This window comes from Salvelinus fontinalis, chromosome 7 (genome assembly GCF_029448725.1).
Source record: "Salvelinus fontinalis isolate EN_2023a chromosome 7, ASM2944872v1, whole genome shotgun sequence".
In the NCBI taxonomy this organism is placed as follows: Eukaryota; Metazoa; Chordata; class Actinopteri; order Salmoniformes; family Salmonidae; genus Salvelinus; species Salvelinus fontinalis.
The window spans coordinates 20896071-20921474 of record NC_074671.1 but is presented as its reverse complement, the minus strand read 5'-3'; the positions used below and the strand labels follow the sequence as shown (position 1 = coordinate 20921474).

Below are 25404 nucleotides of genomic sequence, written 5' to 3'. Positions count from 1 at the left end.
ATATTCATGAGATGGGAAACGACAGCTTAATGGCAAACATCTTAATATTTTTTTAGCCTTTGTCTTTATTCGTGCAATCCCTCACTTCTCCCCCCCCCCCCCCCCCATCCCTTCCCTCAAGGTTGTCTATGTAGGCTGTGTGAAAGAGAGACAGTAACAAAGTGGGCCGCTTGCTGTTTCTTAATTTGGAGTTTGACAGAAACATCACAGTTCAACGATTGTCTCATTGTGAAGGATTCTGGGAGGAAAAAGCTTAGTGCCTACCTCCCTCCTAAAATCAGACATTACCTACCCCAACAAAGGCACATTAACATGGCGACTGGTATGATTTGGAGTCCCGGGAAAAGGGAGACGGTTTGACATGTCTAATATCTCTCATATCTTTGGCATGTTGAATTTCTCTGTAATCACTGACATGTCGAATATCTCTCACTGACATGTCAAATATCTCTGTTATCACCCAGTCAAGAAGAGATGCTCGTCATTCTAATGGCGAAGGCATGAATAACAACATATATGCATATTAGATATCAGTCCTAATTTTTTGTGTGTATGGGAGGCAAACAGTGGTAAGTCAAATTAGACTGCCATTGATTTGGAAGGGTATTTTTTTGGAATGGGGAAATATTGCCAAAATTGATATCAAACGTGTACCTTTCTGTCATTACAAACTGACAATACCATATGAGATATAAATACACTTTTTATATCACATGAAAAATGCATGTATTTAAAATATTTTACAAGATACATGTAGCTACGAAACTGGCTGGGTTTCTTAAGATGATACCCGTATTAGTGAGGAGATGTTTTTCAGGTTTTTCTCATGATGTACCTTTAAATAATTCAGTATTCTTCATAAATAACAATGAGAAATTTCACAACTGCTTATTACATGCGTGATGTAGCACATCGAACAGGGTTTCCTCCTGCAGCGCTGTAAATTTAGAAGCCTTTGATTATTAGACTGTTTTGCGAGACAGCGTGTGCGACCCATTTCCCACCCAGTGAATGACGATGTTCTTCGTAATGAGACAGCAATGTAAATGATGTGTGTTAATTTTCCATTAATTGGCCACCAATCAAAATATAAAGTGTATTGTTGCCTGGTCTGTAATGTTCCTATACACAGTAGTCTAGTATATGTTCTGAATGAGCTGAAAGTCATACATGTTGTTTTTCCTCTCCATCCCTCAATGGGCCGAGGCTACGGAACATGACACACACACACACATAGTATTGTTTGTATTCCTAAAGATAGAAAATGACTGCTTTGAAATGTTATGAAAGACAGTTGTTTTGCCATAATCTCTTTCATTGTCTGCAGAATATTAGCTCTGGACCTGTACAGGTCTTAATTTGAGCCATTTTGCTACAGCTGGAAAAAAAATAATCCTGAAGCAACAGGAAATGTGAATTATTTTTTTTTTATTTTTTTTTCGGAAGGGAAAATCAAATCAGAAATATTTAAGTGGAAATTACAAACTTCAGAAGCCTTTTAAAACCTCAAATACACTACAAGTTTGACATGTTCTGCATTTCAGGAAAGTTCTCCTGTAACAGGGTGATCAAATTAAGATCCTACAGCTGCCTTACAGGTTGAAAGAACCAGGGAACTTAATGTACTGTATGGAGAGTACATGATGTACTTTATGTACAGTAGCTTATCTTTGTGTTGTTAATAGACCTTTCAATCACTTTTACGTCACTATAGCCTACCTATTGAGCTTTAAAGTGATGTTGTCTGTCGGTTTCTCAATACATTAACAACGCCGCTGCTTCTCTGAAGTGTGCCTTCTGTTCTAGCTTCTCGGCAGCGTATCTTTGAATGTGGTCTGAGGGACCGATGAGCATTGTGTGTTATATTAGAATGCTCTATATTTGCTAGGCCCCGGTGGGAATTCATTGCAGATGACGTGTCGTCAGCCCCTGTTGGGCGGGAATACGTTTAGCTGTCAGGGCGGCAGCGGCAACCTATTAAGGAGATGGCAGGAATCAGACATGCCGGATTACCGTTCATTGCACTTTTATGCAAACCCGTCGAACATCCTACCTCCATATTAACGACAGCTACTTAGCTACATGGTGTTGCTGGGAAAAGCAGAAATTTTAGACTAAGTATTCAGCACCCTGGACAGTTTTACTAAACTATAAAAAGAAATGGAATGAATCACAAAGCCTTGTACTTCTTAATGTTAACTGCTAGCATGCTGATGTTGTACAATGTCAGTTCTGGTCAGGGATTTGTAGGCTAACAGATAGCTAACACAGCTTTTGAAATAAACCTTCACAGTTTATTGAGAGCATAAATCAGTGTGTGAATATCCCTTTTTTAGCCTAATACTGTCGGCCCTTTTTATCGACATAAGAAATCATGGATGTGCATAGGCCTCTCTGAGATTTCTCTCTGACCTGATTGATGTGGCCCATAGAAGGGACTACCCGGCCAAAAGGAGAGGAGTGTTAGTGTACCACACTACCCACTGTCCTCTGGGGCATTGGGGTGTTGTTGCTGTGGAAACGCTGGGTCTTTATCTCCCTTCATAGAGATTGTCAGAGGTCAGCAGAGACTACACTATTCAGAGGGTTCTTTAATTGGTGTTTACCTTACACACACACACGTTTTGTTCTTCTATCCTCGGGGGACCTAAAATTGATTTCCATTCAAAATCGTATTTAACCTAAGCCTAACCCATAACCCTAAACCTAACCACTAACCCCTTACCCTAACCTTAACCCGTAACCCTAAACCTAACCACTAACCCCTTAACCTAACCCTAAACCTTACCCCTAAGCTCATGGGGTCATTGGAAATGTCCCCACGAGGGAGAATTTTCCTTGTTTTTGTGGGGCCGTTTGTGGATTTTTTGTCCCCACAAGGATAGAAAAACCAACACACACACCACGCACACACTAGTTATACTAAATGTCTATTACACTTTCCAAATTGAGTGTGTTGTTGACATGTACAATACAACACAATTATGTTAGTATGCCCACCCGGGGATAGACTGCTATTGCCAGAGAACAACATTAATGGATGGTGTCAAGGGGGCAGAAAGCTATTTTCTTAGGTATGGGGCACAGGCTGGCAGAGGAAAATATCTTTGACCCCTCCTTTTTTTCCCATTAATATACTCTCCCGCAATGCAATCTCTATAGACTCGGGAGAAGTAACTATGGAGCCGGAGAAGAAGGCTGACGTTTTAAGTGTCCCCAACCGAATGTGTTTTTTTGTTCATTTATTTGCGTTGTTTGTACATAATGTTGCCGCTACCGTCTCTTATGACCGAAAATAACTTTTGGACATCAGGACTACGATTACTCAACACGGACTGTCAGAATATTTTTTTTTATCTTTGGAGAATAAAATTGATGATCTACGCGGAAGATTAAACTACCAACAGGACATTCAAAACTGTAATATCTTATGTTTCACGGAGTCGTGGCTGAACGATGACACTATCAACATACAGCTGGCTGGTTATACGCTATGCCGGTAGGATAGAACAGCAGCGTCTGGTAAGACAAGTGGTGGCGGACTATGTATTTTTGTAAATAACAGCTGGTGCACGATATCTAAATCAAATCAAATTTTATTTGTCACATACACATGGTTAGCAGATGTTAATGCGAGTGTAGCGAAATGCTTGTGCTTCTAGTTCCGACCATGCAGTAATATCTAACAAGTAATCTAACAATTTCACAACAACTACCTTATACACACAATTGTAAAGGAATGAATAAGAATATGTACATAAAAATATATGGATGAGCGATGGCCGAACAGCATAGTCAAGATGCAGTAGATGGTATAGGGTACAGTATATACATATGAGATGAGTAATGTAGAGTATGTAAACATTATATAAAGTGGCATTGTTTAAAGTGGCCAGTGAAACATTTATTACATCCAATTTTTTATTATTAACTTCTACTTCATCACAATCCCGGATCCGGGAGCACCCCCATCAGTAAAAAAGCTGACTAGCATAGCCTAGCATAGCGTCACAAGTAAATACTAGCATCTAAATATCATTAAATCATTAAAAATATCATTAAAGTCCAAGACACCAGATGAAAGATACACATCTTGTGAATCCAGCCATCATTTCTGATTTTTAAAATGTTACAGTGAAGACACAATATGTATTTATATTAGCTAACCACGATAGCAAAAGTCACAACTTTTTTTTCCCACCATTTTTTTTCCTGCATAGGTAGCTATCACAATTTCGACCAAATAAAGATATAAATAGTCACTAACCAAGAAACAACTTCATCAGATTACAGTCTGATAACATATTTATTGTATAGCATATGTTTTGTTAGAAAAATTTGCATATTTCAGGTATAAATCATAGTTTTACATTGCAGCCACCATCAAAACTCTCACCAAAGCAACGAGAATAACTACAGAGACCAACGTGATTTACCTAAATACTCATCATAAAACATTTATGAAAAATACACAGCGTACAGCAAATGAAAGACAAAGATCTTGTGAATCCAGCCAATATTTCAGATTTTTTAAGTGTTTTACAGCGAAAACACAATATAGCATTATATTAGCTTACTACAATAGCCAACCACACAACAGCATTGATTCAAGCCAACAATAGCGATAACGAATAAACCAGCAAAAGATATACATTTTTTCACTAACCTTCTCAAACTTCTTCAGATGACAGTCCTATAACATCATATTACACAATACATATAGAGTTTGTTCGAAAATGTGCATATTTAGCGGCACAAATCGTTGTTATACAATGAGAATAGTAGCCAAGCTGCCAACAAAATGTTGGGAGAAATCTTGGGCGAGGCACCTAATCTAATCAGTAACTAATCATAAACTGTAAACTAATCATAAAGGTTGGACAGCAAATGAAAGATACATTAGTTCTTAATGCAAACGCTGTGTTAGATTTTTAAAATTAACGTTACAGCGTGCGTTAAAGCGAGACCGCACCGAAATTAATGGCGGGATAGTAGTTTCATATTTTTCAACAGAACAACGAATTAACATCATAAATACTTCTTACTTTTTGATGTGCTTCCATCAGAATCTTGGGCAAGTTGTCCTTTGTCCAGAAGAATCGTTGCTCCAGTTGTAGATTGTCGCCTTCAACTTTGGAATTAGCAGTAAACATTAGCCATGTGGTACAGACGTGCCCAACTCACTATAACGCAGCACAAAGAAATATCCGAAAATCGCAATATACTGATATAAACTGATATAACTCGGTTTAAAATAACAACATTATGATGTCTTTAACACCTATATCGAATAAAATCAGAGCCGAATATATCTAAGGCCTATAATGGGAGCTTTCCAGAACGCCATCCTGAGGTCTGTCTTGCGTCATGGCGAATGTTGAAAAGACTGCACCCCACGTTCCAAGACCCTTTATATGGCCTCAGATCTGCCTAGCAACTCCATTCCAATTCTCACTATTTGCTGACATCTAGGGGAAGGCGTATGCAGTGCATGTCGACCAATAGAAGACATGCAAATTAATAAACTGACCCCAGAACAGCCTGCCTGATTTCAGATTTCTCACTTCCTCACAGGAAGTTTGCTCCTACTTGAGTTCTGTTTTACTCACAGATATAATTCAAACGGTTTTAGAAACTAGAGAGTGTTTTCTATCCAATAGTAATAATAATATGCATATTGTACGAGCAAGAATTGAGTACGAGGCAGTTTAATTTGGGAACGAAATTTTTACAAAGTGAAAACAGCACCCCCTATTGAGAAAAGGTTTTAAAGTGGCTAGAGATTTGAGTCAGTATGTTGGCAGCAGCCACTCAATGTTAGTGGTGGCTGTTTAACAGTCTGATGGCCTTGAGACTGTTTTTCAGTCTCTCGGTCCCAGCTTTGATGCACCTGTACTAAACTTGCATTCTGGATGTTAGCGGGGTGAACAGGCAGTGGCTCGGGTGGTTGTTGTCCTTGATGATCTTTTTGGCCTTCCTGTGACATCGGGTGGTGTAGGTGTCCTGGAGGGAAGGTAGTTTGCCCCCGGTGATGCGTTGTGCAGACCTCACTACCCTCTGGAAAGCCTTACGGTTGTGGGCGAAGCAGTTGCCGTACCAGGCGGGGATACAGCCCGACAGGATGCTCTCAATTGTGCATCTGTAAAAGTTAGAGTTTTTTTGGTGACAAGCCAAATTTCTTCAGCACCTTGAGGTTGAAGAGGCGGTGCTGCGCCTTCTTCACCACGCTGTCTATGTGGGTGGACTATTTCAGTTTGTCCATGATGTGTACGCCGAGGAACTTAAAACTTTCCACCTTCTCCACTACTGTCCCGTCGATGTGGATAGGGAGCTGCTCCCTCTGCTGTTTCCTGAAGTCCACGATCACCTCCTTTGTTTTGTTGACATTGAGTGTGATGTTATTTTCCTGACACCACACTCCGAGGGCCCTCACCTCCTGGTAGGCCGTCTCGTCGTTGTTGGTAATCAAGCCTACCACTGTAGTGTCGTCTGCAAACTTGATGATTGAGTTGGAGGCGTGCATGGCCACGCAGTCATGGGTGAACAGGGAGTACAGGAGAGGGCTGGGTATGCACCCTTGTGGGGCCCCAGTGTTAAGGATCAGCGGGGTGGAGATGTTGTTTCCTACCCTCACCACCTGGGGGCGGCCCGTCAGGAAGTCCAGGACCCAGTTTCACAGGGCGGGGTCAAGACCCAGGGTCTCGAGCTTAATGACGAGTTTGAATTGTATTATGGTGTTAAATGCTGAGCTGTAGTCGATGAACAGCATTCTTACATAGGTATTCCTCTTGTCCAGATGGGTTAGGGCAGTGTGATTGCCATTGCATCGTCTGTGGACCTATTGGGGCGGTAAGCAAATTGGAGTGGGTCTAGGGTGTCAGGTAGGGTGGAGGTGATATGGTCCTTGACTAGTCTCTCAAAGCACTTCTTGATGACGGAAGTGAGTGCTACGGGGCGATAGTCATTTAGCTCAGTTACCTTAGCTTTCTTGGGAACAGGAACAACGGTGGCCCTCTTGAAGCATGTGGGAACAGCAGACTGGGATAGGGATTAATTGAATATGTCCGTAAACACGCCAGCCAGCTGGTCCGTCTGGGCCGGCAGCCTTGCAAGGGTTAACACGTTAAAATGTTGCTCGCCTGAGGTAGAGTGTCTCATGATAAGCTGTAGACTACACTGTCTACCTAGAGAGTTTATCTGTATTTTTCGTAGCTGTTTACATACCACCACAGACTGAGTCTGGCACTAAGACAGCATTGAATGAGCTGTATTTCGCCATAAGCAAACAAGAAAACGCTCACCCAGAGGCGGCGCTCCTAGTAGGCGGGGACTTTAATGCAGGGAAACTTTAATCCATTTGACCAAATTTCTATCCGTATGTTAAATGTGCAACCAGAGGGGAAAAAACTCTGGACCACCTTTATACCACACACAGAGACACATACAAAGCTCTCCCTCGCCCTCCATTTGGCAAATCTGACCATAATTCCATCTTCCTGATTTCTGCTTACAAGCAAAAATTCAAGCAGGAAATACCAGGGATGAGATCGATTAAGTGGTCAGATGAAGCAGATGCTAAGCTACAGGACTGTTTTGCTAGCACAGACTGGAATATGTTCCGGGATTTCTCCGATGTTATTGAGGAGTACACCACATCATTCATTGGCTTCATCAATAAGTTAATTGATGATGTAGTCCCCACAGTGACCGTACGTACATACCCCAACCAGAAGCCATGGATTACAGGCAACATCCGCACTGTCCTAAAGGCTAGAGCTGCCGCTTTCAAGGAGCGGGACTCTAACCCTGAAGCTTATAAGAGATCCCGCTATGCCCTCCGATGAACCATCAAACAGGCAAAGCGTCAATACAGGACTAAGATCGAATCGTACTACACCGACTCTGACGCTCGTCGGATGTGGCAGTGCTTGTGAACCATTACAGACTACAAAGGGAAGCACAGCCGAGAGCTGCCCAGTAACACGAGCCTACCAGACGAGCTAAACTACTTCTATGCTCACTTCGAGGCAAATAACACTAAAACATGCATGAGAGCACCAGCTGTTCCGGAAGACTGTGTGATCACGCTGTCCACAGCCGATGTGAGTAAGACCTTTAAACAGGTCAACATTCAATAGGCCGCAGGGGCCCCTCAGGGTGTGTGCTCAGTCCTCTCCTGTCCTCCCGGTTCACTCATGACTACACGGCCAGGCACGACTCCAACGCCATCATTAAGTTTGCCGATGACAACACGGTGGTAGGCCTGATCAACGACAATGACGAGACAGCCTATGGGGAGGAGGTCAGAGACCTGCCTGTGTGGTGCCAGGACAACAACCTCTCCCTCAACGTGATCAAGACAAAGGAGATGATTGTGGACTACAGGAAACAGAGGACTGAGCATGCGCCCATTCTCTTCGATGGGGCTGCAGTGGAGCAGGTTGGTGTCCACATCACCAACAAACTAACATGGTCCAAGCACACCAAGACAGTCGTGAAGAGGGTACAACAATACCTATTCCCCTTCAGGAGACTGAAAAGATTTGGCATGGGTCCTCAGATCCTCAAAAGATTCTACATCTGCACCATCGAGAGCATCCTGACTGGATGCATCACTGCCTGGTATGGCAACTTCTTGGCCTCCGACCGCAAGGCACTACAGAGGGTAGTGCGAACGGCCCAGTACATCACTTGGGCCAAGCTTCCTGCCATCCAGGACCTTTATACCAGGCGGTGTCAAAGGAAAGCCCTAAAAATGGTCAAAGACACCAGCCACGTAGACTGTTCTCTCTGCTACTGCACGGCAAGCGGTACCGGAGCGCCAAGTCTCGGTCCAAGAGGCTTCTAAACAGCTTCTACCCCCAAGCCATAAGACTCCTGAACTTCTAATCAAATGGCTACCCAGACTATTTGCATTGCCCCTTTCCCCCTCTTTTACACCACTGCTACTCTCTGTTGTTATCAACTATGCATAGTAACTTTAACTCTACCTCATGTACATCTTACCTCAAATAACCGGTGCCCCCGCACATTGACTCTGTACCGGTACCCCCTGTATATTGTCCATTTACTGTTGTTCTTTAATTACTTGTTACTTTTATTTCTTATTCTTATCCGTATTTCAAATATATATATTTTTTAACTGCATTGTAAGTAAGGTCTACACCTGTTGTATTCGACGTATGTGACTAATACAATTTGATTTGATTTAAATTGCAAGAGAAGGAAATGTTGAGTGAGATGTATCTGATTTTTCACCTAAGCTGCTTATTGGGTCGTTCATCCATATTCAGACCCCTTTACTTTTTCCACATTTTGTTACATTACAGCCTCTAAAACTGATTAAATTATTACTTTTTTTTCATCAATCTACACACAATACCCCATAATGTCAAAGGGAACCTGTGGTATATTCAATTGATTGGACATGATTTGGAAAGGCAAACACCTGTCTCTATAAGGTGTCAGAGCAAAAACCAAGCCATGAGGTCAAAGGAATTGTTCGTAGAGCTCCGAGATAGGTAATTACAGTCTTGAGTCTTCTTGGGTATGACGCTACAAGTTTGGCACCCCTGTATTTGGGGAGTTTCTCCCATTCTTCTCTGCAGATCCTCTCAAGCTCTGTCAGGTTGGTTGGGGAGCCTTGCTGCACAGCTATTTTCAGGTCTCTCCAGAGATGTTAAATAGGGTTCAAGTCCGGGCTCTGGCTGGGCCACTCAAGGACATTCAGAAACTTGTCCCAAAGCCACTCCTGCATTGTCTTGGCTGTGTGCTTAGGGTCGTTGTCCTGTTGGAAAGTGAACCTTCACCCCAGTCTGAGGTCCTGAGCGCTCTGGAGCAGGTTTTCATCAAGGATCTCTCTGTACTTTGCTCTGTTCATCTTTCCCGCAATCCCGACTAGTCTCCCAATCCCTGCAGCTGAAAAACATCCCCACAGCATGATGCTGCCACCATCTTTAAAAAAAGAATGTAACCTTAAGAGTGGCTTCCGTCTGGCCACTCTACCATAAAGGCCTGATTGGTGGAGTGCTGCAGAGATGGTTGTCCTTCTGGAAGGTTCTCCCATCTCCACAGAGAAACTCTAGAGCTCTGTCAGAGTGAGTGACCATTGCTCAGATTGGCTGGGCTGCCAACTCTAGGAAGAGTCTTGGTGGTTTAAAACTATATATTTCTTCTTTATACCACCCCTACCTTGTCACAACACAACTGATTGGCTCAAACGTATTAAGGAAAGAAATAGCACAAATTAACTTTTAACAAGGCACACCTGTTAATTGAAATGCATTCCAGGTGACTACCTCATGAAGCTGGTTAAGAGAATGCCAAGCGTGTGCAAAGCTGTCATCAAGGCAAAGGGTGGCTACTTTGAAGAATCTCAAATGTAAAATATAATTTAATTTGTTTAATACTTTTTTGGTTACTACATAATTCTATGTGTGTTATTTCATAGTTTTGATGTCTTCACTATTATTCTGCAATGTAGAAAAAATAAAAAAATAAAGAAAAACCCTTTAATGAGCAGGTGTGTCCAAACTTTTGACTGCTACTGTATATTTACCCCAAAATATGTGGGGTTTTGGAAATGATGGAAGCTACAATCTATCCGCAATATTAAAGCTGATCTACCCCCTACATTTTTTTTTCTAAAAGCCTAGTCCATGGATGGGCAACTTTGATGGGGGTGGGGGCCTCAAAAAATGCATACCCACATCCATACACACACATGCAGTCAGAGGTTCATTTCCTACAATTCTACAACTTTCGCCATGAAGCGTGGAGAAAATGTTGCAGTTCTAAAGTTTGCTGCAATTCTACACATTTCACCATGGGGTGAAGAGAAGATTTTGTGTGCGACCACACACGCGTGCACACACTCCCTCCAGCAGTGTTATGTCAATCTTATTTCCTGAGCATTGCAAAGCGTCGGTGCATGGTGGCCCCGGCCAACTGCTGACACTGGTGTGATTAGCCACCCTGCTCTGGCATGATACGCTGTGGCACCATGGAGCTCTGGCCTAGAGCCAACACTCCACATAGGAAGGGAGAGGGGCGGGTAGAGATGGGGAAGGGCATTGGATGTAGAGGGCTGGAGCAGTGAGAAAGAGGGCAGGGGTATGGCAGACAGCAAGCAAGAGAAAGGAGAGAGTAGTTATCTGCAGATAACAGAAACAGATGAAGATAGAGAGGACCAGGGGAATGGAGTCAGGGCTCAGAAAGAGAGGACCAGGGAAATGGAGTCAGGGGGATAGAGAGGACCAGGGGAATGGAGTCAGGGCTCAGAAAGAGAGGACCAGGGGAATGGAGTCAGGGGGATAGAGAGGACCAGGGGAATGGAGTCAGGGGGATAGAGAGGACCAGGGGAATGGAGTCAGGGGGATAGAGAGGACCAGGGGAATGGAGTCAGGGGGATAGAGAGGACCAGGGGAATGGAGTCAGGGGGATAGAGAGGACCAGGGGAATGGAGTCAGGGGGATAGAGAGGACCAGGGGAATGGAGTCAGGGGGATAGAGAGGACCAGGGGAATGGAGTCAGGGGGATAGAGAGGACCAGGGGAGTCTAGTGGATGTGAAATTAAAATGTTTCAGACTGGAGTTGAAGACTCAATCAATATCAATATTCTTTTCACTGTACGCACGCACACACATTCCCATTAAAATTCCTATTTTCCTTAACCGCAAAACACAACCCCCTAAAAATAAACGTAACTTCTAACCCAAACCAAACCCCCTAATCCTAACAGTAATTCTAACCCTAATTGTAACCCTAACATTAACCCTAACCCTAATTGTAACCCTAACACTAAACCTAACCTCTAAGCCTAAAAAAGCCTTTTTGTCCCCACTTGTCAGTATTGTCTTCTGGTCCCTAAAGGATAGTAACCCCCCCCCCCCCCACACACAGGGTTCTAAGGGCAGACAAACAGTGTCCTGGCTGACTGACCTTTCAAAGCAAAATGACTGATGCTGTCCACAGTGTATTTTCAGAAGAAAGGCCATCCTGGCTCGGTGTCTGCTGCTATGCCCTGCTCTTAACCACTCAACCATGCGTGTCCATCCACCACAGGGGGAGAAAATAACCCCATTTTCTGGCCTCTGGGCTGGCAAACCACTTTATTTGGACTACTTTTCAGACCTAAAAAATACTCTAAGGTCTGGTAGCCTTTTCATACCTCTGAGCCGAGCTAACTTATACTGGGCTGGCTGGTTATACATTCAACCATATACCACTTTTCACACTACTGAGTTGAGACGAGCCGTGCTGATCTGATCTGGTTACACATCCACCATATACTCTTTTCACAAAAAGGAAAGGACAATGTGAATAAGAAATATCTGAGCCAGTACCGTACCGTACGGGGCGTTTAGGGTCGGGTTCAGAACAGTAGTTCAAAAATGGTATCTGTAGAGGAGTGTTATTCAGCATTGTCCGCTGATCACTTTACCACAGAGCGCTAACGAAATGGATATTCTTCAATTGTTTTTTGTTTATATACACTGCTCAAAAAAATAAAGGGAACACTTAAACAACACAATGTAACTCCAAGTCAATCACACTTCTGTGAAATCAAACTGTCCACTTAGGAAGCAACACTGATTGACAATAAATTTCACATGCTGTTGTGCAAATGGAATAGACAACAGGTGGAAATTATAGGCAATTAGCAAGACACCCCCAATAAAGGAGTGATTCTGCAGGTGGTGACCACAGACCACTTCTCAGTTCCTATGCTTCCTGGCTGATGTTTTGGTCACTTTTGAATGCTGGCGGTGCTTTCACTGTAGTGGTAGCATGAGACGGAGTCTACAACCCACACAAGTGGCTCAGGTAGTGCAGCTCATCCAGGATGGCACATCAATGCGAGCTGTGGCAAGAAGGTTTGCTGTGTCTGTCAGCGTAGTGTCCAGAGCATGGAGGCGCTACCAGGAGACAGGCCAGTACATCAGGAGACATGGAGGAGGCCGTAGGAGGGCAACAACCCAGCAGCAGGACCACTACCTCCGCCTTTGTGCAAGGAGGAGCACTGCCAGAGCCCTGCCAGAGCCCTGCAAAATGACCTCCAGCAGGCCACAAATGTGCATGTGTCTGCTCAAACGGTCAGAAACAGACTCCATGAGGGTGGTATGAGGGCCCGACGTCCACAGGTGGGGGTTGTGCTTACAGCCCAACACCGTGCAGGACGTTTGGTATTTGCCAGAGAACACCAAGATTGGCAAATTCGCCACTGGCGCCCTGTGTTCTTCACAGATGAAAGCAGGTTCACACTGAGCACATGTGACAGACGTGACAGTCTGGAGACGCCGTGGAGAACGTTCTGCTGCCTGCAACATCCTCCAGCATGACCGGTTTGGTGGTGGGTCAGTCATGGTGTGGAGTGGCATTTCTTTGGGGGGCCGCACAGCCCTCCATGTGCTCGCCAGAGGTAGCCTGACTGCCATTAGGTACCGAGATGAGATTCTCAGACCCCTTGTGAGACCATATGCTGGTGCGGTTGGCCCTGGGTTCCTCCTAATGCAAGACAATGCTAGACCTCATGTGGCTGGAGTGTGTCAGCAGTTCCTGCAAGAGGAAGGCATTGATGCTATGGACTGGCCCGCCCGTTCCCCAGACCTGAATCCAATTGAGCACATCTGGGACATCATGTCTCGCTCCATCCACCAACGCCACGTTGCACCACAGACTGTCCAGGAGTTGACGGATGCTTTAGTCCAGGTCTGGGAGGAGATCCCTCAGGAGACCATCCGCCACCTCATCAGGAGCATGCCCAGGCGTTGTAGGGAGGTCATACAGGCACGTGGAGGCCACACACACTACTGAGCCTCATTTTGACTTGTTTTAAGGACATTACATCAAAGTTGAATCAGCCTGTAGTGTGGTTTTCCACTTTAATTTTGAGTGTGACTCCAAATCCAGACCTCCATGGGTTGATAAATTTGATTTCCATTGATAATTTTTGTGTGATTTTGTTGTCATCACATTCAACTATGTAAAGAAAAAAGTATTTCATAAGAATATTTCATTCATTCAGATCTAGGATGTGTTATTTTAGTGTTCCCTTTATTTTTTTGAGCAGTGTAGATCATTTAGGTTCTCACTGGGATTTCTTTGTCTTTTTTTATTTCAGGTGTTCGCTCCCCTGTTGAGGCGTTACGCTGAGCTGGAGGAGACAGTGCTCCAGGAATCAAAGCAGTGACTGAACACTGGCAATTATTTCAATCAGTACATTTCTCCATGGTCTGATGAGCAAATATGAAGGACTTGCAAACCTGTGCTTTACACGTGATTCCAACCTCTTGATTTTGACTTTGTAAAACACCTTAAATATAATTTTTTAAAAGGTCATTTTTCATGAATGTATCTGCAAGTGACACGACCCTCTTCAATTTGTTTAGTTGTGATGACTCGTAGGGATTACACTAAGAATACCTCATTTTCTTTGCATTCTTCGCTTCTTCTGTCTAATTGTGTATTCAGCATCCAATCTCTGTTGTCATGCCATGATCATTTCAATGGGCATTTAGATAGTCAAACAAGTCTTTTTGGAAGTATGAAAGTTCCATAAGGGAATTGTCTTCTCACTCAGAAATTAACAGAATAATTTTGTTCTGATGGGAATTCTGAAAGACCTACAGTATGAGTGTTCTGAATCTTCAGTGATCGACTGTGCTGATGCCCTTGAATTTCTTCAAACAATAAAATCTATTGAACTTTTCATGACAACCCATGTCATTACTGTGATTAATCACATTGGTGAAGGTGACCGAGACAGTCTTTTCTTACAATGAGATTGTTGTATCTGTTTCTCCTTTGCGGATGTTCTGACTGGGGCTGTGTCCTACTGGTCTATTAAAACCCCGCATTCCTAGCGGCGCATACACACACACACACACACACACACACAGGCCCCACGATTGCCACTCCCAATAAATTGTTCATTATTCTCCTCCAGTCCAACCAACATCTTTGTGCTTAAATGATCTCCATACTTATGTTCATTAGGCAACAAACTATAATACCATCGGTATTTTGACAAACATACTTTTAGATCAGTTAGATTGTGTTAGGGAGGGAACGAACTCAATATACCTTAAAATGACTAAAACCAACTGGAAACTGTAGAAATGAGAATGGACCTACATTCATACAATCTATTTACTGTGTCCAGCTGGATAATAATCACAGAAATGAAAGCTAGACAGTCGAGAGCATCGAAAATTCCAAAAACTATGGATATGTGGCCCCCAGGGCAAAATGACTTTGACACCCCTATTCTAGATGGCAAACATATAGGATGTTGAGGCGAATGGTTCTCTTGTCACTTTCTTTTTGGCACGTTACACTGTCAACATGTGACAACGTTCCCTTTTTGATCAACCTCCAGAGGATCTGAATTTGAGGGTGAACATGACACTGTGCTGGGTGTAATGGGGGGGGGGGTTGACAAGTGACGAGAGATTTCTCCTTTATTGTTTGGGAGGCACAAACGCAAAGGAAAACCTTGCTAGTGGTCTGTGGGCCTGCTATCATCCACAAAAGAAAGAATACATTTACTATTTATAGAAATAATCCTAAAAGTAATGTAGGGCACACATGATATACCATTAGTTACACACAGTGCCTTCCGAAAGTATTCATACCCCATAACTTATTCTACACTTTGTTGTGTCTCACCCATCTACACACAGTACCCCATAATGACAAAGGGAAAACGTTTTAGAAATTTTTGCAAATGTATTGAAATTTAGATACAGAAATACCTAATTTGCATAAGTATTCACACCCCTGTGTCAACACTTTGCAGAAGCGCCTTTGGCAGCGATTACAGCTGTGAGTTGTTCTGGCTAAGTCTCTAAGAGCTTTCCACACCTGGAATGTGCCATATTTGCCCATTGTTCTTTTCAAAATTCTTCAAGCTCTGTCAAATTGGTTGTTGATCATTGCTAGACTACCATTTTCCAAGTCATTTTCAAGCAGATTTATGTCAAAACTCAGGAACATTCACTGTTTTCTTCATAAGCAACTCCAGTGTAAATTTGACCTTGTGTTTTAGGTGAATTAATTTCCCAGTGTCTGGTGGAAAGCAGACTGAACCAGGTTTTCCTCTAGGATTTTGCCTGTGCTTAGCTCCATACCGTTTATTTTTTATCCTGAAAAACTCCCCAGTCTTTAACGATTACAAACATAAACATAACATGATGCAGCCACCACTATGCTTGAACATATGGAGAGTGGTTGTATTGGTTTTGCCCCAAACAGAACACTTTGCATTCAGGACAAAAGGTTAATTGCTTTGCCACATTTTCTGCAGTATTACTTTAGTGCCTTGTTGCAAACAGGATGGATGTTTAGGAATATTTTTTACAGGCTTCCTTCTTTTCACTCTGTCATTTAGGTTAGTATTGTGGAGTAATTACAATGTTGTTGATCCATTCTCAGTTTTCTCCTATCACAGCCATTACACTCTAACTGTTTTAAAGTCACCATTGGACTCATGCTGAAATCCCTGAGAGGTTTCCTTCCTCTCCGGCAACTGAGTTAGGAAAGATGCCTGTATCTTTGTAGTGACGGTGTATTGATACACCATCAAAAGTGTAATTAATAACTTCACTGTGCTCTAAGGGATATTCAATGTCAGATTTTTTTTTTTTATGTATCCATCTACCAATAGGTGCCCTTCCTTCTTTGTGAGGCATTGGAAAACCTGCCTGGTCTTTCTGGTTGAGTCTGTGTTTGAAATTCACTGCTCGACTGAGGGACATTACAGATAATTGTATGTGTGGGGTAAAAATATTAGGTAGTCATTCAAAAATAATGTAAACACTATTATTGCACACAGAGTGAGTCCATGCAACTTATTATGTGATTTGTTAAGGAATTTTTTATCCTGGACTTATTTAGGCTTGCCATAACAAAGGGGTTGAATATTTATTGACTCAAGACATTTCAGCTTTTTTAATTTCTAAAAACATAATTCCACTGACATTATGGGGTATTGTGTGTTTGCCAGTGACAAAAAAATATCTACATTTAATCCATTTTAAATTCAGTCTGTAACACAACAAAATTAGGAAAAAGTCAAGGGTGAAGCAGATATAATATTCTCAATAACATAGATAACATCAAAATGGAAAATGTTCTTCTTACTGTCTTGTCTCTCTGTCTTTTAATCGTTGGCATAAGTGGTTTCGATTCACTGCACCCACATTGATTTTGACTGCCAGATTTATTTATTTCACTTAAAGAAAATGCTTGTGCTTAACTGAGAGAATTCCTACTTCCTAGGAATCTCATCACCAAGATGTGGAAATTACGCTTTAATTAAACAAATTGGCTGTTCAGAGAACATTTGTGTCTTTTTCAAGAACAGAAAAACACAATAATTAAAGGAGTCAATGGAGTAGAACCCTTTTGCGTGTAAGGAGCTGCAAGTGATAAGTTATTCAGTTAGGATATTAGGAAATGTAATCTTGTAAATCTCAAACGAAGTTCGATGAACTCTTTATATCCATGGCTCTGCTTCTTTTTTAAACTATCAAAAGGTGAACTGGTAATGGACTGGAATTACACTTTATGTTACATCAAATTGTAAGATAATGAACAGTCTTTCAGCTGAAGAAATGATCATTGATATGTCATCTCATGATAAGATCATGTGATGGCACTGTGATCACAATTGTAAATGTGTGTCTGGTATCAACACTTGGGGAAATGTAACCATTTTCATAAAATGTCTGTTGAACAAAGCGTCTATTACCTCCGAAGGTGCTGTGTGGCCTGAGGAGTGTTCTGGTAAGTTTGGCAGGCAGTTAAGGCTGTTTGAGTGACTCTCCCTGCATTTGTCCAGTTTATACCCACCCTGAAGGTAGCAATTGAGATGTCACAAACCCCTGAACCCAACAATCTCCTCTAAGTCTCAGCTAAGTCTCAGAACTTCTCCACCTCTAACATCACGTTGGGAGCAGATTTGTTTTGGTGAACTACGCTTGTATGGCTACCTTGCCAGAAACCTGAAGACTTGTGTGAGCTTGTAGTGTTTAGGTGCGCAGGTGTCTGGGTTCGATAGGGTATGCAAACATTGATTCAGTGGCTACTTGGGACTCTAATCATTATTTATTCCAACAAGTTTCAAGAATAAGGATTTCTTGGGTTCAGGTTGGCACTTAACTACACAAAACACTGCTTTGCATGCAAACCAAAAAGAAAGTAAACTCTTTATTTTCTGTGCAGAAGGAGTTTTTGTTAAACTTATCCTGGAGTGCCAAAAAACTATTTCAACAGAAGAGGGCTCTTGCTGATATGCATGTACCTTTTCTTTCCAAAATCATCACCTTCCACTTATTAACAAGCCAAGAGCATAAATACAGTATCACAACACAGACCGAAACAATAATACACTCGGGGTTTCAGGCAAAGTTAGAAAGATACATATAAATGACACTAACAGTGTCCTAAAGACCTTGTCTATTTTGGCTTGCCGTTGTGCATCACAGGATCAAATAATAGGCCAGCTCTTCCAGAGGGATGTTTTTTTCCTGACACTAATTCCTGTAACACACAACAGCTCTGAGCCACAGGAACAAAGAGACTGCAGATTAAAGATGGGAAAGCATTGTGACAAAATCCCTCCTTCCACAGAGCTCCTGGATCAAACATGTTTAGGCAGTGAGATGCACTCTGGGAGACGCAGTTTTTTTGTAACTTTTCTTTGTACATTTGTCTTTGTTGGCGGTTGTGTGTATATGTGCGCTTGAGTGTTAGGTTGTCAGAATAAACGTGTGTGTGCTATAGTATTCACTCCTCACTCTGTCTCTGTCTTCTCTCCTCTGAGACACACACACACACGCATGCGTGCACACACACACACACACGCACACTCCCCAACCAAAACCTAATATGACAGTTGTTTGCGTAACCTTCCCAAAGCTCAGAAAGCATTTGTGACCATTTGATGCACCTGTCACCCCCATGGCAGTGCTGTGTATTTGGAGTAGTGTGTCAGGCGATAATGCGAGAGGCTGAAGCAACAAAAAAATAAAGGATTACGCTGAAGAAAATGCTCCAGGAGGTTGAACTCAAAAGGATGAATAAAATGAAGCTCTCGCTGTGAATGAATCCGGCTATGATTTATTTTTTTTTGTGTGTGAAAAGGTTAGAATGCACTTGAGACCGTTAGCTCATTTCACATTGGATCATAAATGTCGCACCTTTTGGAACAAAATGGGGTTCTTTGACTAATGCCGTGTGGCAGGATGAGATAGAATGTGGTTCAGATGAGGATATATGCTGATAGACGAGCAGCAGGGAAAATGTGGTTTTCCTTATGTGACTTGTCATGCCTGGACAAGACATCATGTGCATGGTTAATGCAATGTTGACACAAAAGCCTATGTGGCTTCTTTACAAGCACTCTCCCACTGTTTGTCTAGCTGTATTGTTTTATTTGTTTTGTATGACATTTAAATATTTTGCTTTAATTACTAAATGCTATCAGTTATGGGAAGAAAATAACATCCTCCAAAAGGGAGACAATATGAGACAAACTTGTGTTTATTCTACACTACAGAATGTAATGAGTTAGGATGCCTCAAATAACCTTAATTAGTTAGAGTGCAACATCAGAGAAAGAAATGTAAAAATATCAAACAGACTGGTTCAGTGAAGCATTTGAGGATGAATTAGTATAATCTGAAAATATTTGTTTAGTTGAGTCATTGTAGTGTACTCCAGACTTTTTGGGAGTAGATAGTTAAGTCACATTTTTACTTTAGAACTTCCTGTGTTCTGTTGTCAAGGCCATGATGAGAATGGCATCGAGGTGCAGTGGTAGAGGCTGTTGGAATGTTTGAATACATTTTATCCATGCTGCCACTTTTTAACTATTTTCTGTGTGTGTGCAAGCACTGTAATTTTAAAATGTTGTCATTTAGCAGACGCTCTTATCCAGAGGGACAGCAGTGAGTGCATAGACTTTCATCATTTTTTGTGCCGGTCCCCCATAGGAATCCAACTCACAACCCTGGCATTGCAAACACCATACTCTACCAACTGAGCCACACTTGTAACTGTGTTACAAGTTGTCTGCACACCACTGCTGACAACTTCCTGGCTTGTTTTCTACCGGGTAGAAAACAGTTAGACCTGTGAGTTGTCTTCCTCAAGTAGGCCTATGGGTGGTTATGTTTTCAGTAGGCCTATGGGTGGTTATGTTTTCAGTAGGCCTGTGGGTGGTTATGTTTTCAGTAGGCCTATGGGTGGTTATGTTTTCAGTAGGCCTATGGGTGGTTATGTTTTCAGTAGGCCTATGGGTGGTTATGTTTTCAGTAGGCCTATGGGTGGTTATGTGTTCAGTAGGCATATGGGTGGTTATGTGTTCAGTAGGCCTATGGGTGGTTATGTTTTCAGTAGGCCTATGGGTGGTTATGTTTTCAGTAGGCCTATGGGTGGTTATGTTTTCAGTAGGCCTGTGGGTGGTTATGTTTTCAGTAGGCCTATGGGTGGTTATGTTTTCAGTAGGCCTATGGGTGGTTATGTTTTCAGTAGGCCTATGGGTGGTTATGTTTTCAGTAGGCCTATGGGTGGTTATGTTTTCAGTAGGCCTATGGGTGGTTATGTTTTCAGTAGGCCTGTGGGTGGTTATGTTTTCAGTAGGCCTATGGGTGGTTATGTTTTCAGTAGGCCTATGGGTGGTTATGTTTTCAGTAGGCCTATGGGTGGTTATGTTTTCAGTAGGCCTGTGGGTGGTTAGTCATCTTCCTCCTCAGACACGCTGGGAGCAGAGGAAGCCCTTGATGTTCTCCAGATGTGGAGGGATATCCCTGCCTCTGTTTTGTCATGTGAGGGGGGGCTACCATTACACCCATTACTTCCAGTAGTCTGGCGCTAACATTAAAAGCAGCTGCTGTTAGCAGCTCCAAGCTGGCCATTTTGTCTCAGTAACTCAACTAGGTTTTATGGGGCGACTGGGTTTCACCTGAGCTCCTTCCCAGATGTCTGGGAAGAGGGTCCGGAGTTTCAACCCTGAGGGCAGTCGGCCAGTCGCACATGGCCTTTCACTGTGTGGTGTAAGTCAGCCATTTTGGGTGGTCCGGGACTTTGGTGTGTAGCCTGCGGGACGGGAGGTGGTGTGGGAGTTTAGACGAGCTCTGATGGAGTTTCGGAAGACCTGTTTATAGCCTACTGGAGAGGCAGAGCTCTGACTGCAGTCAGTTCTGAGTGAAGCTTTAGTAAGAATTACTGCTCTTGGTGGAAGGCCAACAGTCATAAAGCATAATGAACTGCAGCACAGATATTCTCATCGTCAAAGATGATCTATGTCTAGAGTATTGCTCCAGAATCCATATTCAACAAAACAATTTGAACTGTCATCTGGAAAACCACACAGTACTCACAAGTTAATCATGTCATTGAGCTTTTTCAAATATTGCTGTTACTTTGGTGCATCCGAAGTTCAATTCACACAGCCCTGTATCCTCCTCACTACTTCCTCCCTATGACTCCTGGAATAGTTTAAGCTGTAGCGAGCCGGTCTTACTGTTCAAGGAGACAATCGTTCTTTCAATTGGTATCCAGCAATTTCCTTTACTGCTATCTATACATTGCCTAGCAGTAGCAGTGGGAAAAAGAGAATAGACAGAAATAAATCTAACTGCTGCAAGAGTGCAGCTCTGTTGGTTTGTCATTCTGCACATAGTCACAGCATGGTTTTAGAGTTAAGAGGACTCTGTGTGTGAGTGAAAGGCTTGTGAAATCCAACTTCAACAACACAGAAGGCTTTAGTCAAAATACTCAAATAGCCTGGTTAACCATTATGTCTAGCAGCTAGGTGTTTTGTCAGCCCTGCATGCAATAAAGCTGATTATGCAACACTTGAACAAAAGTGCAATGTCCACTGCCTCTTCAATAATACATGCAGCCATTTTGTTTCCTCACATTGAACTTCCTTTTGCCAGATGAAAGAATTGAAAAAATGCTTTGAATAATTGCTAACACAATGTGGGTGGATTAACCTAGTTGTTTCTTAGGAAAGGTAGATGAGGTCTTTCTGTGTAATATGCACCCTTGTCAATTCCTCTGTGGACATAGCATGAGACAGGGCTGCCACAGTCAGTTTGTGTCATGGTGCGTCTCTGGCATGCGTGTAAAAACATGTTTCTGGACTAGAGCAGAATTTGTCCTCTGGCTAGGTCTTAGCCTTGGAGGGCCTTATACGACCCTGTGTCCAGGTACCTTTAGTACCTAAGGTGTGAGGCCTAACATCAACAGAAGAAGCGTTAAAGCAGGTGAGGGGTGTGATTTCATCATATGTAACCAGGAACATAAAAAGCGACAGGAGACCTGCTCCCTCATCTCAGGGTAGAGGAAGGCTGATGCTAAGACAATGGGTTTAGACAGGTGTACGGGGTACATTTTAGGACCCCGTTAGCCTCAAGCCTCACACTGAGGGTAACCTAAAATGTACACCGTACCTGTGCCCAAATTGACATCAAGGGTTCTAGCTAGGATTTGGCCACAAAGGGAGAGGGAAACGCTTGATTTGATCAATTGGAGTTATATTGAAATACTGTTGTTTGTAGTTACAATATCTGTGAGAGGTTTGACAAGTTCTGTGCTGAAGCCCCGGCTTCTAACAAATCAAATCAAAGTTTATTTGTCACGTGCGCTGAATACAACAGGTGTAGTAGACCTTACAGTGAAATGCTTACTTACAGGCTCTAACCAAAAGTGCAAAAAAGGTATTAGGTGAACAATAGGTAGGTAAAGAAATAAAACAACAGTAAAAAGACAGGCTATATACAGTAGCAAGGCTACATACAGACACCGGTTAGTCAGGCTGATTGAAGTAGTATGTACATGTAGATATGGTTAAAGTGACTATGCATATATGATGAACAGAGAGTAGCAGTAGCGTAAAAGAGGGGTTGTTGGGTGAAGGGTGGGCACAATGCAGATAGCCCGGTTAGCCAATGTGCGGGAGCACTGGTTGGTCGGCCCAATTGAGGTAGTATGTACATGAACGTATAGTTTAAGTGACTATGCATATATGATAAACAGAGAGTAGCAGCAGCATAAGAAGAGGAATTTGGATAAGTGCACCGGTAGCAAAAAATGACACCACAACAGGAAAATCATTCCCAAATTGAGTAATATTACAAGACTATGTTTACAGCGTGGTGTAGAGAGAAACGGAGCCACACTGCGATTGTAAAATTTGCAGTGAATGTGTCTTTGAGTGACTTATTTTATTTATTAATGAGAAAAGCCAAGTCTGTTACGTTATGCATCCTGTCCTGATAGTGTTTGGGTGAAAGTCACAGAGGGACACTCACACATGCTTCTCAAACAGAGATAATATCTTGTTTTGTCAAATGGAAGATGTAAAGTTGGATTCCCACAGAGCCTGTTTTAGATGGTTCTCAAAACTCAAAATATTGAAAGAATTCAGGACAGCAGACACCCAAATAAATATTTCAGACATTTCTGGTGAGGTATTTATTTTGAGCGTTGCTATAGCCCATTAGTATAGAAACAGGTCCATTGGTATAGTTATAACGATTTTGCATAGCATTCATTTTTCAAAGGTATTGAGGGTGTTGTGTAGCTCTGGTATTCAAAGTGTGACAGTGCAAACAAAGTGAAAGACATTGGGCTTGTGTGGGTGTATAGTGTTACAGGTACAAGGTCTTCTGTGCATCAGTGCTCTATAGTCAATATATGTTTTGATAAAGAAGATGGTGAACATCTGCTTGGTTACTTTCCTTATGCCTTGGCTTTTCAATTTTGACTGATGAAAAACTGAACACCTTCCTAATATTGAGTTGCACCCCCTTTTGCCCTCAGAACAGCCTCAATTCATCTGGGCATGGACTACAAGGTGTCAAAAGCGTTCCACAGGGATGCTGGCCCATGTTGACTCCAATGCTTTCCACAGTCGTGTCAAGTTGACTGGGTGTCTTTTGGGTGGTGGACCATTCTTGATACACACAGGGAACTGTTGAACGTGAAGCGTTGCAGTTCTTGGCACACTCAAACCAGAGCGCCTGGCACCTACTACTATACCCAGTTCAAAGGCACTTAGATTTTTTTGTCTTGCCCATTCACCCTCTGAATGGTACACATACACAATCCATGTCTCAAAGCTTCAAAATCCTTCTATAACCTGTCTCCTCCCCTTCATGCTGCCAAACATACCCTCGTAAAACTGACTATCCTACCGATCCTTGACTTCGGCGATGTCATTTACAAAATAGCCTCCAACACTCTACTCAACAAATTGGATGTAGTCTATCTCCAGGTCACCTATAAGTCTTTGCTAGGTAAAGCCCCGCCTTATCTCAGCGCACTGGTCACCATAGCAACACCCACCCGTAGCACACTCTCCAGCAGGTATATTTCACTGGTCATCCCCAAAGCCAACACCTCCTTCGGCAGCCTTTCCTTCCAGTTCTCTGCTGCCAATGACTGGAACAAATTGAAAAAGTCACTGAAGCTGGAGAATTATATCTCCCTCACTAACTATAAGCATTAGCTGTCAGAGCAGGTTACCGATCACTGAACCTGTACACAGCCCATCTGTAAATAGCCTACCCTACTACCTCATCCCCATATTGTTATTTTTTTTCTCTTTTGCACTCCAGTATCTCTACTTGCGCATCATCATCTGCACATCTATCACTCCAGTGTTAATGCTAAATTGTAATTATTTAGCCACTATGGCCTATTTATTGCCTTACCTCCCTAATCCTACTACACTTGCACACACTGTATATATATTTTTATATTCTACACCTGCATTGCTTGCTGTTTGGGGTTTTTAGGCTGGGTTTCTGTACAGCACTTTGAGATATCAGCTGATGTAAGAAGGGCTATATAAATATATTTGATTTGATTTATATTGTGTTATTGACTGCACGTTTGTTTAACACTCTGTGTTATTGACTTTGTCGCACTGCTTTGCTTTATCTTGGCCAGGTCGCAGTTGTAAATGAGAACTTGTTCTCAACTGGCCTACCTGGTTAAATAAAGGTGAAATAAATAAAAAATAAAATTAATCAACACTGATTGAAGTGGATTTAACAAGTGACATCAATAAGGGATAATAGCTTTCACCTGGATTCACCTGGTCAGTCTACAGTATGTTATGGAAAGAGCAGGTGTTTTGAACACGCAGTGTTTACAATTACATAAAATACAATACAATACAATATAGTAAAAATCATTTCCACAACCATGAGCCCTATCATCATGATATGAAGATAATAATATATGACGTTGTCAGGATCAATAGCCATTTCTGAGTAAGAATCGTCATTTCCAAATACCTCACATGTTGTAGGCTATGTCTATTTTTATACAGATGCTGCTAAATAGCTAACTACAGGGTAAACACTTTCAAACCACATTTGAAGA

General features: G+C 42.4%; 1 protein-coding gene across 3 annotated transcripts in view; it reads left to right on the top strand.

The window, feature by feature from the left end:
• Positions 1 to 25404, top strand: part of xylb (xylulokinase homolog (H. influenzae)) — a 133117-nt gene that overhangs the window by 50459 nt on the left and 57254 nt on the right. For 2 of the 3 annotated variants that reach the window (XM_055928641.1, XM_055928643.1), the window contains one exon: positions 14123 to 14710. The exons of the other annotated variant lie outside the window; for it this stretch is intronic. In XM_055928641.1, coding sequence (XP_055784616.1) covers positions 14123 to 14191 — 69 coding nt within the window. In that variant the 3' untranslated portion in view covers positions 14192 to 14710. Of the gene's footprint in view, positions 1 to 14122; positions 14711 to 25404 lie in introns of those variants that run through there. 3 annotated transcript variants of the gene reach the window in all.